Consider the following 16,828-nt stretch of genomic DNA (forward strand, 5'->3'; position numbering starts at 1 on the left):
AAAGTCACTGATATAAATGAAATATTCTGATATATACAGATCTGTACCTGGGTGTGTTACACAGGGGACAGTAAGCACACCTTTATGGTGTTACTGTAAGTGAGGGTTACGTGCAGGTGCTTGGCGCAGCTCAGAGCAAAAATCTAAATGAAATAAGGACACCAAAACACCCAGCATGCACCACTGCAGAAAGGAGACACATTTTGGGGGAGCGGGGGTCTAACTTCGAGCAAACGTTCCTGGTCCCTGCGGCTGTGAGCGTGGAGGACCGCTGTCACAGTGAGAGGGCAGTCTGCAACGCAGCACGACCGCATGCGGTCACCTTGAACAGGCGAATGGCAGTCACCCAGCAGGTCCTGACGTGCTCCTCGTCTGCGCAGAGCAGCTTAAGGTCCCGCGGGGAGCTCGACTTGTTGGGCTGGAGGGTCACATCACAGCACAGTTAGCAGCACCTTCACACAGGCAATGCAGTGTATGGTGCAGGTCAGATTTGCAATATGGATTACGTTAGTGATACAGCTGCATATTCTACAATTCAGGAGCGGGAATCTTCCGAAATTGAAAGTGCTACACCTCTTAAGCTCTGCATCTGAAGCAGTTTTGCGCCCTCGTTCCAGTCAAGGTTATTAAAGTGCTTGTGGACTCATGCGCCATGGCTAACAGTATTCTGTGAGGAAAATGTTTTTGGAAATTCCTGTGGATCCAGATGATGGCTGAACACGTAGCTTCTTTAGTGACACACACACTGGAGCAAGGTCATCAATGAATATTTATATTTAGACTATTAAAGAACTGTATTTATGGTTATATGCTGTATTTATGGCACTATATAAAAGCAATCTATTATGGATTTATCTATTTATTATTTTTTTTCAGCACTGCAAGATATCATCAATCTTTTGGGAAGGAGGGGCTGTCCAACCTCACACACAGTATGAGGTAAGCTTCCTCTTTTATTTTAGGTTGCAGACTGGGTTGACCCTGTTTGACAAGTTTCTAATAATTGGTTGTGGGTCTGAAAATTCTTACCTGAATCCTTGCTTAAAACTCAGGAACAAGCATAAACAGCAATAATTATATGTATCTACAAGCAGTATATTTTGTCATATATTGTGTTGTAAACTAGTTCTTTTTAGTACTTTGTACTGTGACATATATTACTTTTGTAACCTTTTTCCTTGCACATGCCAAAGTTCACTGGCAGTGGTGGAGATCTGGAATCTTTTAGATGATCTTTATAGGATATGAATATCACCACTGCATCTTTTTTGACCTGTTTAGGCTTGGGTTTCCTTATCCTTATCACCCTGTTCCTCTTTCGTGAAACTAAGTTCAACCAATGGTGTTGTGTGAAGTATTCTGCTGATAACATACCAGACAGACTACAGGTATTTTACAGCCTGCTCAGGGCTTTCTGCCTCAGATAACCCTGCAGGTTAGTATTAGGCCTGAATCTGCCAGCCTCACAAGCTTGCCCCCCCCACAGCCCCCCCCCCCCCCCCCCCCCCCGCCCCCCATTTAATATATACTGTGTATTTAGTTAATATTTGGTATATTGCAAGGGTGAAAGTTCAATACCTTAATGCAGAAGCCATAGTCTGTTGGGGCCCCGTGTGTCTTTCTGGCTGACAGCAACGTGTACACGTCACTGTCACTGAACTCTGCGATGAACTGAAGGTGTCTCGGCTCCTGGAGCAAAATGGACAAAAAGAGGAATTAATATTTATATTTGCATTTTTTTTCCTGGCCACTCTTTTGATATGCACTATACATGTCCAGCCCGTGACACCTATGTAAGCAGCTCTGAGTTGGAGCTTCTGCCAGTAGAACAAAACATGATAATGTTCCCGTATCGGCCACATGACAGTCTTAGACCCCATGCAAAGAGGGGCGTCAGTCAATGAGGTCAGCTCATGGTGTTCCTGAGCAGAGTGAACTCAAAGACTCAAAGTCTTCAGAGAGAATGTGAGCATACTCGGGGTGGACGTGCAGTAAAAATGTTAAAAAATGTAGGTCGCCCTGAAAAAGTACCAAACCAAACAAACCACCCGGAGTGATACGGTGCAGCCGTGGTAAGTATGTCAGCACGGTGTTTTATGGTCCTCACACGCAACGACCCCCGTGTTCTGTAGGGGCGGAGCCAGGAGTCTGCTCGGCACACAGACAGCCAATGGCAGTGATGCATTCGTGCACTATGACCCCAGCTTTGAGGTTTCGGATATGCTGTGCTATATCTGGTTCAGTCTAGTTCTGTGGTACTTACAGTATTAAAAGAAAACAGCTCCAGAGCTTCTGGTCTCATTGGCGCTCAAAGGAGCTTGCAACATGTCAGGCATGCTCAAACACACTCAGATAAAGGATATCTAATCCAAACAACATCCCCCCTAAACACCATGTGGGTAATGGGTGCATTCAGAGCATAGCAACAGATATGCAACCCAAACAGGGGAAGGGTCATTATCCAATCACAAACACAGAGGGAGGTGAGTGTGCCAAAAAAAAACGCCCACTTCCACAGAACAGGGGCACAAAGCCAGCTGTTGTTCTGCTTTTCAGTTACGCACGGTAAATTTTCCTCCTATCTCCATAGCGACCCGTGACAGACAGGTGTGTGAGCGCTGTGCGGATGATTGATGGCTGGAAATAACTGACACATGACGACAGGGCAACGGCAGGCGATCCGAACGAGGCGGCTCCCGAAAAGGTCAAGTCGAGTTTGACTCCTCGGGCGTATTGGATTGCGGAAATCGACGAGTGCAAACCAAGCCCTCCCCATGCTCACAACAAAGGGCCTTTTGTTGCTGGCTGAGGAAAAGGGAGATGTGGTTGGCACGGTGACATGCAGGTGTAAGCTTCGTCTGTCAGCAGTGTGCAAGGTTCAGTCTCGGGCGTGCCAACAGGCCTGCGTCAGATCCAGCCCAACCAGTTCCACATCGCCAAGGGAACCACTGCTCTGCCAACAAAAAGCTGACTGCCGGATCCAATGATAACCAAAAAACACATTCATAACCTGCTCAATGATATCCGAAAGTCAGATTCATAACCTGCACAATGATAACCGAAAGTCACATTCATAAATTGCTCAATGATAACCGAAAGTCACATTCATAACCTGCTCAATGATAACCGAAAGTCACATTCATAACCTGCTCAATGATAACCGAAAGTCGCATTAATCAATCTCCTCTGAATAATGAAGTCTCACAAGACAATAAAAAGTCACATCTAAAAACCTTTTCTCAATGAAGCTAAATTACACAAACAAAATTCACATCCATAGGTGACCCAATGAAGCTACATAAGCTAATCAATCAAAATTCACATCAGAGGGCAAATCCAAGCATTCAAAAGAGCCATAGGTAGAACTCAGAAAAAGAAAGAATGCTAACTATTGTGATGCACAGGCAGGACTCAATAGGAGATCTGTAAGCAAAGCTTTCTAAAATTATATCAAAAACGGCCACAGATCAGTCTGAGAAAACAGCAGAATTGTGGGCCTCATAAAGCTGCAGCCCCTCTGTCTCGTCCCCAGAATGGAGAGCTGTTGCGCTGTACACGGCAGCTTCTGCTGCTGCAAACGCTGAAGCAACGCTGATGCAACGCTGATGGCACGTTAACACCGCTCCACTGACCTTGGACGCCCCCTTGTTTGAGAAGTAGAGTCCAGACCTCCTCAGCACGAAGTAGAACTTCTTCCAACACTTCCTGCCCTGTTCCTTAGCGTGAAGGTGCCCGTGGATCTCAGGACACGTGCTCAAGCTGAGGAACGTCTGTCCGACAACAAGACAGCGCAGTCACTTCACCGCTGCGTCAAACAGGCGGAACATCCACTACACCATCCGAGCCGCACACACGCACATATTCCAAAGCTACCTGTGTCTGAAAAGCGTAAGTAACAAAAATAAAAGCACACTTCACTAGTTTCCTTGTTGGAAATAATAATAACACTAACGACGCTAATACCACTACTACTATTACTAATACCACTACTACTATTACTAATACCACTACTACTATTACTAATACCACTACTATACTACTATTACTAATACCACTACTACTACTAGTATTAATAATAATAATAATAAGAAGAAGAATGCACAACTGTGTATAAATTGACTATAAATTATTGTATATAAATATATTTAAATAATTTGGAAGGACTTAAATACAATTTCAGTTTAGCACACACATACATTAGCTTGTTGTCTACCACATCAATAAAATAACTGTATTATTGTGAATGTTTCAGTACCTGTATGAGCTGTGAGTGGTTCATCATCCCATTGGTTTCACTTGATATGGACACCATGTGATCTGGGAAAAAGTCCTGACCGAACGAAGGAAAGCAGGTTGATAAGTGTTGAATGGCACCATTCAGATTCATTTACAACAAAATGGCCCTCATTCCTCAAGTTAGATTACAGCACAGCACATGCAGTGAATGTTTCAGTGATGTGACTAAAACAAAAAAAAATCCATACAACTATAATACAAAGATAATTCCACTGCATAATAGGACTGTAATGCTGTTGACTGGGAAGCAGTGTGGAATGCTGGGTACTGTAGTTCTGGGTGCAACACTGATTGCGTAGCCCTTTAAAGCAGCTGCAAGGTGTTTCTATGAAACAAACAGGGAAAGCGTTTCTCAGAGGGTACTGAGACGGCTTTGAATTAATTTCACTCTCTGATTAGACACATACGTTAAACGGTCATGTTGGGTTTGACTGTGGACAGTCCCAGCTGTGCGTTCAGTGGGGCCCTGAGCACACATTATGAATATTCAGCTGCATGACCAGGAAATAATAAATTATCACAATATGAGCACATCAACAATTTCCCCCAAAGCTCCTCCCTCCCACTGCACTTACCAGGGGTTTCTTGAAGAATTCATATTTGGCGTAGTTCTTCCTGAAATACAGCCGGCTGTCGGCGTAGACGTCCCAGCCCGACTGGACCTCCATGACGGATTCATGGTCTTCTATGGTTCTCTCTGGGAGGCACATTAAACACAGAGCACAGAGCGGCCTGGTGAAAAGCAGGAGAGGAAAAAGCCGCCCGCGTCTGCATGTTTATACTCTCGCTGTTTCCCGCTGCCTCGCGGTAAACCTGCTCCCAAAGCTCCCCGGGATCACACAGCGCTTAAAACGCTGTGGCAAATGGCTGTGGAAGGAGAGGGAAGTGAAGCGGAGGCTGACAGCGAGTGTGGCTCTGTGCTGCACAGGGCCCGGTGCAGCTGCAACCCTGGCAGCACAGCTCACTCTGAGCGCGCCGCGCTGAAGCCGTGATTAATTATTAACTCTCGTCTTCAAAATTATTCTTTGTTAATGAACAACCTTCAAAAATAATGAACCCATCGCTGGGTGTGCAATTAAAGCCGGGGGTGCGGGGGGCTGGTGCGCATTATTGTTAAACTTTATTCAGTTCTCAGAACCGAAAAATGAATATTTTATGAATCTGTGGAAAGCAGCTGTTTGTATCTTGCCGCCTGGAACAGGGCACAGTTATCTGAAGCTAATTAATTCCCATAGCATAACCAGAGTCAAGGCTACCCGATCATCAGAACACATTCCTCCAGCTCCCTTAAACTGTTTTAAATCACCTTTTTTAAAGTTTTATTTTCCCTGTCCTTCACTTTAATATGCACAGCAGTGACTCCTGTGTCTCTGGGCTTTGATTTTCATTCTGCATTATCCATATAAAATCCCCACACTTGATGGCAGTACCTGTTGGATCCTCAGATGGTTGATACATGCAATTACCTACGCAAACAGCATGTGAGGGCCCGTGAGAGAGGGCCCGTGAGAGAGGGCCCATCAGAGAAGGCCTGTCAGAGAGGACCCGTCAGAGAGGACCCGTCAGAGAGGGGCTGTCAGAGAGGGGCTGTCAGACAGGGGCTCGGCTGATGCATGGCTCCCTGGCCAGTGACTGGGGGTGAGTGAGGCCAGCGCAGATTTGGACAGGAACAGTGAGAGGCTGAATGAGATGAAGGAGCGAACAGATGGCTGGATTATGCAACGCTGTCGAGAGATCCTCCGTCAAAGGAGGGAGAGCCGTCGCCACGGCACTCTCCCTTTAACCCTTTCCCGACCGCACCTCCAGCAGCGGTGGCTGAACTGGACACCAAGCCACAGGAAAACTTCTAGTAACACTGGTCCCATTATACGCTAAATAGATACGGCAGCTGTTTTAGAATTGATAAGAAAGTTAAATTTTGCACTTCCCTCATTTGCTAAATATCACATTTGCGTATGTCTCATTCAAAGATGAGGCTCCAAAAACAGAACTTAAAGATGATTTTAAGGACAGCAGATGCATTCATTATGTAACATGAGGCAATATTATGTTTCCTTATTTGAATGTAAATTGTATTACCCATAGTATTCCTACATAGAGACCTCTGTTAAACCTTAGCAAATCTTGCCTGAGGCATTTTCTGTTCAGTTTAACTTTCTTCCATTGTAGTTAATATTTCTTACACATCTCTGAACTTCTTTGTTAGTTTAATAAAAATGATTCCCATTAAGAAGAATATCCCTCACGATTATATTTTATGCAGGAATGGATGATATTTTAAACACCAACATGTAAGTACTTAGGTTCTTGGGTCCTGAACGATCATAACTTTAACACCATCATGTTCTGCTTACATTGGTTGCAATATATGTGTATACTATATGTAAAAGGGAATTTGCACATTATCATAAACAAACTTGACATTATTTCATTGATATTGAAGCATCAGCTGTAGCGTCATTAATAATTATCATTATCCAGGCATCGTCTAGTTTGATTGACAGGATTTGGCCTCTAGTGATTTGCAGTTCTGCCACATCCAGTCACTCTGGATGCATTAAAATATTATTATATTCATAATTCCGTAAAGGACGCCCTGAAGTTTCTCTCCCACAGCCCACACTGTGTCACCCCTGGTTCAGCTAGTTGAAAGCAGGGCTCCCTTTAACTGAATGAGGAGGTGCTATTACTTTAGCGTTACAGAAAGAGCACTGAAATGTGCTGGGATGCTGGAATCTTCCACAGGGAGATACAATGTTAGGAGCCATATTTAGGATAGGAGTCTTTACGAGATGTTTAAAAGTGTAGGACAGTTACAGGCGTTCTGCGGCGGTCAAACCTTTTTGAGAATAAAGGACAGCACGCAATTCTGACAGCAGTCAGAAAGCAGACACTGTTGCTCACGGTTACCGCTGAATGGGAGCTTTAGACCGGCTTACAGCTTGGCTTTTTATTAAATTAGGAAAACATGACGTTGCAGTCTCAGCTTGGACTTTCTCTCGTTACAGTATCCGCACACACCCTCAGGGGGGTCCTGTCAATCACTGACTATGATGACACACGCGTCCTACCTATGCCCAGGTGTGCTAGCTGCTCGAACAGCGTCCAGCTGTGGTCGTCCACGCAGTGGTTCTTTAAAATGAACAGCTGGCAGATGTCCCGGGCGGTGATGTCACTCGGTACCTCGATGACTCGGCTCGTGTTGTCCTCGCTGTACACTTTGATCACCTGGAAGGACGACAGGGACATGCAGGTATGGAATTAAGGCACCGTTCTCCCTTAAAACCAACCCCCATCATAACCATTAACAATCCTTTTCTAAAACCACGTCAATGTTTTACTCCACTGCGGTCAAATGCAACACTGGCATCAAACAGGTGAGCTCTGAAGTCCCTGTAAATGTCTGATCTTGGTCGATTGGTGAAAGGTTACCAGTCTGGTCTGAACAGATGCTTTTCAGATTCGTACACCTGTAATTTACAAAACGTTCGCTGTCGAGTAGGAAATTTTCCCAGCCACAGCATACAGCCCTAATACCGCGAGACAGACAGCAACTCTTTCATCTTTCCAGAGCTTTCTCACACATCCTTTCACAGCCGCTGTGTGTTACATCTCAGTTATGTTGCAGAAACAGCTGCTCGAAAAAAAAAAAACTATTTAAAAACACAGATCTGTAAGCACAGCCTCCACCACAACCAGAAACCCAACAAAAGCCGAATAAATGAATGCGCTCCCCTCCCTGAGCCACTTACCCCTCGGTTTGGAGACAGCCAGACCTGTGAATTTGGGCTAGCTCTGCAGCTGATGTAGGACTGAGTGCATAACATGGTAAAGCCGGCTCTGTGCGTGGCACATCGACTCATGCATCAGGCAACGCACACACACAGACACACGCGCGCACTCTCACGCACACACACTCACACACGCGTGCGCAGCGCCGGCCGGGAAGCAGCGAGAGCCTTCCCTCCCTGCAGCGGAGCTGGGCTGAGGTAATCACACAGAGCCGCCTTTTAGCCCACCAGTTTTCCTGACTCCACGGATATATGTCACCGAGGAGGAGGAGGAAGGGGGGGGGGGGGGGGGGGGCGGGGGGTTGGGGGAGAACTGTGCGATCACCTGACACCTCCGCTCAGCTGAAAGAGCAGGATGAGGGAGGCTGCTCCACAAAAACCGGCACAGAGAGAGAGAGAGAGCAAGAGAGAGAGGGAGAAAAGTATCAAGGCTTTTGCTCCACCTCCCCCTCGGCCCGACCTGGCAAGTATAGCTCTCTGCATAAAACCCTGCGTGAGTCCACAGCCGTTTACAAAGGTGGTGGTTAAATGCAATGTTAGTTGGGTCAACTCAGCCCAAAGCTGACAAGGTCGGGGGAGGGGGAGGGGGAGGGGAAGGAGGGAGGAGGGAGCAGGGAGGGATAGAAGAGGAGTCGGGGGGGGGGGGTGTGTGAGGAGGGAGGGGCGCAGCAAAGATCAACTGGCTGCCACGCTGTTCGTGCCTCCAATCTTGGTTTAAGGCGGATCGGAGGGGCTGGACGGACCCGCCCCTCTCTTGTGGATGAAAAGGAGGTCACGTTGTTTCAGCGGGGGCTGGGGGTGGGGTGGGGGGAGGGGGGCTGTGTGTGTGGGGGGGTTGGGGCGGTGCTGGAGAGCACCCTTCAGAGGCCGGCAGCGAATGAGAGCCCCCAGGCATGACATCATTCCTAAATGAGGTAAACGATCTGCTATTTAATCAGGCAGTGTGGAGATTTACAAGACAAAAAAAAGAGAGAGAGAGAGAGAACAAAAAAAAACTTAAGGGTATTTCTTTGTTGCACTAACAGGAGCCAAGGGGCTGGACCACTCAACACCCCTTTTCACAAATGGCTGTCCCTGCAGCTCCCACTACCTGTTACACACACAGCGGGTAATAAATGCTGCTGTAATCGCAGTCCCAGCACACTGTCACCACAGCCGAAGGGCGGGGCCGCAGAAGCTGCAGTTAGCTAAAGCATGGAGGGACATGCTCTGAGTGCTCTGAGGGGACAGGGGCTGAATCTGGGGGACCGATGGCCCTGTGGAGGCTCCGCACGGGTAGCACTGCCCTGGCAGGTTTGGTAAATCAAATCGGGGAGGGACGGGGTTTTGAGAGAGACAGAGCGGCACCTGCTGAGAGGTGTAGAGGCCTTAAGCACGATCACAAAGATAAGCAAAAAAACAACTCTGCAGGCTCACCTTTCACACACAGGCAGAGGAGAGGACAGACCTCTGCTTACTAGAACTTTCCGCCTGGTCGCCAGAGGCATTCTTAAAATTGTGCCTGTGCTTAATTGAGCTTTATGAAACCGATCCGGGTTCTGGGAGCCGTCACCCGGGCTGGACGGCTGCGGTATATTAAACCCATCAGTTACACCGCAGCATCTCACTATCGTGTGCCATTAAAACGGAAATGCCGCTCTATATCCAGGTGCTTGCCAGAAGATGCTTATCATTTCATTAATTACAGACGGGTTTGTCAGAGGATCAGAAAGGAGCGAGCGTTTCCAAGCGCTGTTGCTACGGCGTGTTTGCGATGCAGTGTCTCTGCAGGGGAGATTCAGGCATCAGCAGCTGAAGCTCCTCAAACTGCTGCAAACTCTGGAATTTTCCTGTCAGAGCATCACCTGCCTCTCTGAGCACACACTGTATACTGCAGGTCCCTCCAACAAGCATCGACAAATATCTCATTAGGATCTTAAAAATGCCCACAGCGCTAGGCTGTACCTAAGTTCTGTGTGTCTATGTTCTTTGTGAACTGCGTGTAGATGCGTGTAGATGCGCGTGTGTGTGTGTGTGTGTGTGTGTGTGTGTGTGTGTGTAATTTCATGTCTGTGTCATTGTGTATGTACTGTTGATTTAGGAGCAGGTGGATGTATAAATACATCTATCTATCTATCTATCTCTCTGTCTCCATGTATATACACACACACACACATACACACACACACACGCGCATGCATACACACCACCTGAGAATCAAACCAGCATATCCCAGCATCTTACAAGCATCACACTGCATAATGTGATATAGCCTTGATGCAAAATACTGCTGCTGAGCCACCACTTGCTGTAGCTCTTGATATCACTGAGCACAAAGACCCCCATCCACAAATCTGTAGCTCTTGATATCACTATGTATAAAAATCCCTATTCGTGAAGCTGTCGCTCCTGATACCACAGAGTACAAAAACCCCATATTGATGCAGCACTGCTGCACCAGAACACACTTGTCTGACCTTTTATCGATCTATCCCAGAGGCCCAGCTGCGCCTGCCGCACCGAAGCCCCCCTTTCAAATGTAGCTTGATTGAGCAATGAGTAATGGCACTGTGATTCCTGTAATGTAACTCACGTAATGCAATCATTTACTGCAGGATTGTAATGACTGAAGAATCAGCACAATGCAAGTGCACATTACATGAAATACACATCCACAGCTTAATTCTATGAAGCATATTCATTCACTAAACACAGCTTACTCAAAGCGTTGCACTGCCCTGCGGATAAAAAAATAGCCAGCAGACATAACAACCTTTATCATGGTTAAATATATCGCAAACACTCCAGTACCGGGCAAACTGATCTCAAACAACAATCCCCACCCCTGAAAGCACTAAGAACCAAATGGGGTTTCTCAAGTGTGCTGCAGCATGATGGAAAACATAATGTTCGCGTCTGAAGGACATGAGTGTTCTCTGTGCGCCCACATTATGCAGAGGAGAACTCAGCCCTCTTTTCAGTCTCTGAGCCACACTACCAGAGGGCATCTCACAAAAACACACGGCAACCGATGACTGGCTGCAGGTAACACCCATCCCCCCGGAACCCCAACACCTTAACATAACAACATACACTCTGAACAATTGAGGTACGCAAAAAAAAAAAAAAAAAAAAATTCCATACGAGGCACGTTTGTATTTACAACAATTTTAACCCGTGTTCACCTCCGGCAGCCATTATGTAATACGTTTGTGAACTGTAAGTGACATTTCACTGCACAGGATTGGTGTATCTTCCAAAACCCTTTGAACTGCTATAAAGAAAATTTTGGAGAGATACTGAAACGAGCAGACAAATGGGCTCGCTATGTATTGCTCATTAGGCATGGGCTGTTCTCCGAGTCTCTTTATCTCAAGGACGGCATCACAGAGACCTCTTTGGCAGTTACTCTGTGCTGGGTTTGCCTTGAACTAACACTCCCCCCGGCTACAGCTGCGTCTATCTGTCTGTGCATGATACAGGATCCAATGCACTATTCATGACAGTAAATCACCAGAACAGGCTCTGAGCCTTTCAACCAGATGGACACACTTTCAAGGCCTGCAGCTGTTGTAATCCTGCCAGTCTGCCTTCATGCACTCCACTGAAATACACCAGAATGGTTTCAGCTCACTGCCTCGTTTCTTAAACCTCCACCTCCTGTTTTTTTTATTCTGCACGCTGGACAAAGCTCCAGCCTGCTCTGCTTTGTCAAGACACCAACCTTCCGGGCAACTCTTAAGTATGCAAAAGAACTATGTTGTGGTTCAGCTGGTTTCTAAGAGGACATAGATCAATAATCACCCAAATGCTCTCTGAAACCTCTGTTTATTTCTGTGTGCCTACACCGCAACGTGGCAACTGAAGCCACTGCCCATTCCAGACACCTCAGTCTGAGAGATGGCATGTTAATGTCAGCCAGCCGTACAGCTGGCGTTCTGACGAGGCTCTCGCGGTCCCACATGTCAGGAAGGTAATTGTCCGTTATTACAGTGTCCTATTCTGAGCTGAGCTTGTGTTTTTTGGCAGACGTTTAGGAATGAGGATGAGTTTGAATCTGCAAACTGCGGAAATGCCTCAACAATGCCTAGTGGTTACACGAAGGTGTCACTCCCCCGAGGTGAGAATCAGGACTTTCCTTGGGTCAGAAAATGACTCTTTGCTGTTTGAGGTAGTATCACACCTGAGCAAATTAATCTCTTATAGAAAAATTAGCACTTTTTCACTTTGGACATCTGGAATATACAGTACGTCACTGAAGTCTTAAAGATGCAATTTGCAGTCAGGCAAACCAGACTGAGTGCACTGGATATTGCATCTCTGGTTTTATCATATTTGTAATCAATTAGAGTCATTTGATGTTTTTTGTTTTTTTTGGCAATGAACCAATGCACAATTACCACAATACAACAAATTTAGATCCAAATTTACATACACATATACAAATATACAAAACACCTATCATTTTTTTCTTGATAAATTAAAGGACTTTATTTTTCCTTTCAAATGTATTTAAAACTACATGATCTTTACTCTCTTAAAAACATGGCTACAGTTCTTATAACAATGGGCTGGCACTGAGACTCTTATCTAAAAACACTGATAGCACACGACAATACATTTAAGATTGTGGAACACAGGCTAATATCAAAAGCATATAACGCAGCTAGGAAACAGTAAACAGTCAGCATAATCAACATGTACACAGTAACTTAACTAAAACTAACTTTAAAAAAAATCAACAACATGGCAGTGATTATTCAACTCATTCAGACACAGTACGTTATGCGTAGCCTGTGCTGTCATTCAGGATGAGGTTTACATGTGACACCATCACTCTGCTCGATATGTACTGCAGAGGCTCAGAGCTCTGTAGAAATGCTGCTCGAGGCGATGCAGACACAGGCGTTTGAACCTGCCAGCTTACAGGACCTGTCCCCTGAGCACTGCACTGCAACACTTCACTGGCCTCTGGCTCTCACCCAGACGTGTTTAGACTTGGACGGCTCTCACAAACCGTATGATTGGAAAGAGCTGATCTGGCTTTTCCTGTCAGAGACAGAGGGAAGAGTAACCATACGATCATGCATGGTGATGAGGCTGAGCTGAGCCGTACCAGCTGGGAGCCAGAGGTGCCAGGGAACCCATAACCACACAAACACCATCAGTGATTTCTGTAAGAATGTTTCATGACCAGAAAAGTCCTCATCTAGGCTCATCCTTCTCCCTTTAGTCTAGAGTGTATCTAACACTGTGTCAAGCCTGGTCTCGCACAACTCAAGGGTCTTCGGGAAAACTGTTCCATGCATTGGAAACACTCTGTGCGGAAGACTACTACCTACTGTCAGTGTGAAATTTACGTTTAAATAGGCGCCAATGGAACAAAACTTAAAATAACCTAATTCACTTTATTAATCTAATTTAAAAAAAATTAAAACCTTCAATCAAATCCCAGTTTTGCTATGCAGACACTAAAGACATCTACTACTTTAAAGCACTCTTCATAAAGTGCATGTTGGCTACCCGGGCCTAGTCTTGTTGCCCTTCTCTGTACTTGTTGATATGACTCAGACTCGCATGATGATAGTATGTTGTAGCTCTCTTACAATCTTGCAAAAAATTAATTTGTCATATTTGTCATATTTTCTTCTTTCTTATACAGCATCATTAGTTGACAATAAAGCATGGAGGATGTTCACTAATATGTTACTTCAAGAAGGGCACTGCACATTGTAGTTTGACTCAATATGGGCCTTGGTTCCTGAATGGTATTTACTATGCATGGCATTAAGTATACAATTATTTTTAGTTATGCATTACTTATTGTTTCATTAGCTCAGTAACATGCAGTTATAGAATGTAACAGCTCAACCAGCAAACACGTAGAATTCTGCTGGGTGCTTTCTGGTTGGTTAGCAGGCTGTCGGTGCTTTTTTACGGTTTAATATACAATGCTGTGTCACTCGGTCCACATGCAGTATTTCAAATACAGACATAGGCTTAGATTCCAAATTTAGTGTTTAATTATACATGTTTAAGATCTATGAGGTTTGTTTTCCTGCTATACCGAAACACAGCAGCTCAGACTCAAAGGCAATGCATCTACTTGTTAATGTATGAAATACTTCTGTTCAGTGCACTGCGCTACCTGTTCCAGACACCTGAATAAATCAAGCATGAGCACAACCCAACAGTCTAAAACTAAAGGTAAGCAGTGCAGTAGCTTCTATGAGAACGTTGAACCCAGGGAAAGTGCATTAGCTATGCATTTATCGAAAGCAAAGGAAAGGCTGTAGAGATAGGGTGTGCGTCCATCTGGACACTTCCCCTGGGGGTCACCTTCAAGAACTTGTTTATATTTTTCATGTCAAGCTCTTTTTTGTTTCATGGTAAAAGACAGTTGTACGGTAAGGTTCACTCCTAATAGTGGTCTCAGAGAACTACAGTACCTTGGGTTCCGTTTAAATGTGTCATTTAACGAGAGTGAAATGTCAGCTGAAACATAGAGAGAGGGTGGAGAGCCCAAACGATCAATCCAGCAGCAGACCCACAGTTATCAAGATTATTACCAGTCAGTTTCACAAAATTATATCACAAAAAAAACTTACAGATCCAGCCTGAGTGTATGTCAAAGGTGATGAAAAATAATAACATAACTGAAATGCCTGCTTGTTCACTGTTCGCTGGCCTTCCACAGAAAAGCCCAAATGAGGCCTTGGATTATACTGAAAATCTAGAACCACTCTGTTGTACAGGTGAGAGCTCATCTCACGTTTATTCCACAGAAAGGACAGACCCACAATCTCACCCGTTTCTGGAGCAGAAGTGGAGTAATGGCAGGCAGAGTGACCCTTCTCGCATGGAAGTTCATGCTGTTCTCTTCAAAACCCCACAGCAATTCAGTAAATATCCATACACACTGGCTGCTGACTCTGCTAATGCAGTAAGGCTTCAGCCTGAGACCAGCATACAGCTGAAGTATAATTAAAGTATTCAAAAGTGCTTATATAATCCATATAATTACTGGTGGCGTGTGCTGTAATGTACAGTGTGTCCGATGACACTGCCAAGCCGAGACGCAGACACCAGAAGGTCCTCTCCACAGATCGCAAACTCCTCCTTTGCCCTTGGGAATGCAGACTGTTCCTCCACAAAGTCGTCAGTTCATCTCTCTAATAAAAAGCCCTTTGCAAAATAACACAGACGCTCAGCGGAGCGGATACTTCCCAAAGTGGGCAGGTTCAGGCTGACTCAAATGCACTTTGTCCTTACCTCTGAGTAATGATTTTAAGCCAGTGTACTATTTTTTTGCTAATGTTCTGGCATATTTCTCATTAATTTTCCTGAACATCAAACTTATGATGTTGTGTAACTTCAGGGAAAAAAAAATGCTTGCCTAAATTTGACACTCAAATTTAAGGACAAGTTGCACATAGACTGAATCAGAACTCAAATGTTTCCACAAAAGGTGAAACTGAGTTGTTTTCCTGACTCCTTTCTGACTGTCCCATTGAGAATGTTATCACTGACTTACTTCAGAAACCACATGCAATGAACAGATTGTTTGTGTATTTTCAGAGACCGGGGAAGCCGCCATGCCTTAGGACTAGAAACGGGATGTGCCAGAAATGCTTCACACAGAGTGAAAAATAATAAATCAAATCTCATGCAATCTTGATGTCTGTGGTCTGTGGTATTTTACATTAAATGTTAATACAAATGCATCAAAGAGCAAACATAGCTCTTTTTTATATTTTAGAAATGAATGCAAGTATAATGTCCCGCTACAGAATTGTTATGTTTCCAGAGACAAACATGCCTTCAGTCCAGGGCCAAAGTCCTTCACTCTGAGTAACAGAAAAGTATTAACTCTTTTCATTATGTGCTCAACTTTGAGTCTGGTGTACGCGGAAATTAACTCCATCTTAAGGCATGACAGGTAAATTTGTTAATCCAAAATTTAAAAAGCCTAATGAAGGCTGAACAACGCACATTCTCTATACAAAAAAAGTAGGACAGACCTTTTTGTATCAGTAGATCTTCATTTTGTCTGAAAAGAGACTAAAAAAGCTATGAAAAGCAAGTTTTGCTTTGCGCTTTGTCATGTTTTCACTGGAATGGTAACGGGGGTTATATCTTATATATGTGTAGGCACATCATTTTCAAGTCATTACAAGAATACCGTCAACAACATCTTTACAAATTACAAATCATGATCAATTTTAGTCTAATTTAAGACAAATAATTTCACTGATACATCATAGGGTGAAACAAGTTAACTAGCAAATACAATCAACAAGTGTTCAATATCTAGCAAAAACGTATTTAATTTATTTCATCCTATGACACCTGTGTCTACATATACATACAATTTTTCCCCCTCTTTCTATGTAAATTTGTTACTCACAGTGAAGGACAGGCTTTGGAATGACACTGACCTGACCCTCAGTATATAGGTTTTAAATGCTGATTTTATACTGATATGTTATTTTAGAGTACTCTATAACTTTATTAATCCATCATCTTTTTCATTACATAATATAATTTGACAAACTGAAGCATGTTCTTTATGCTGTATGAGAGGTGTAACAATCTGAATATGTCCATGACTTTCCTGTGTTACATACTTGTCAGATTTACTGTTTCTCAACCAACGTTTCAATTTTTTTCAACGATACGTATTGTAGCATGTGGTCGAGGGCACAAACTCAAACTCCGACCTGATCGGGAGAAGATAGTTTTGACTTTCAATGCAATATAAG

At 44.4% G+C, this 16,828-nt stretch overlaps 1 protein-coding gene across 5 annotated transcripts in view; it reads right to left on the bottom strand.

The window, feature by feature from the left end:
- Window positions 1-16,828, bottom strand: part of grb14 (growth factor receptor-bound protein 14) — a 56,385-nt gene that overhangs the window by 16,663 nt on the left and 22,894 nt on the right. For 3 of the 5 annotated variants that reach the window (XR_005005449.1, XM_036545405.1, XM_036545407.1), the window contains 6 exons: window positions 7,368-7,524; window positions 4,872-4,993; window positions 4,256-4,330; window positions 3,633-3,770; window positions 1,579-1,689; window positions 323-418 (listed from right to left, as the gene is read on the bottom strand). Coding sequence is in view for 4 of the 5 variants with exons in the window: in XM_036545405.1 (XP_036401298.1) it covers window positions 323-418; window positions 1,579-1,689; window positions 3,633-3,770; window positions 4,256-4,330; window positions 4,872-4,993; window positions 7,368-7,524 (699 nt within the window). In the remaining variant the exon portion in view is untranslated. Of the gene's footprint in view, window positions 1-322; window positions 419-1,578; window positions 1,690-3,632; window positions 3,771-4,255; window positions 4,331-4,871; window positions 4,994-7,367; window positions 7,525-8,048; window positions 8,204-14,874; window positions 15,110-16,828 lie in introns of those variants that run through there. The other 2 variants (XM_036545409.1, XM_036545408.1) reach the window with 2 other exon arrangements.

This window comes from Megalops cyprinoides, chromosome 14 (genome assembly GCF_013368585.1).
Source record: "Megalops cyprinoides isolate fMegCyp1 chromosome 14, fMegCyp1.pri, whole genome shotgun sequence".
NCBI lineage: Eukaryota > Metazoa > Chordata > Actinopteri > Elopiformes > Megalopidae > Megalops > Megalops cyprinoides.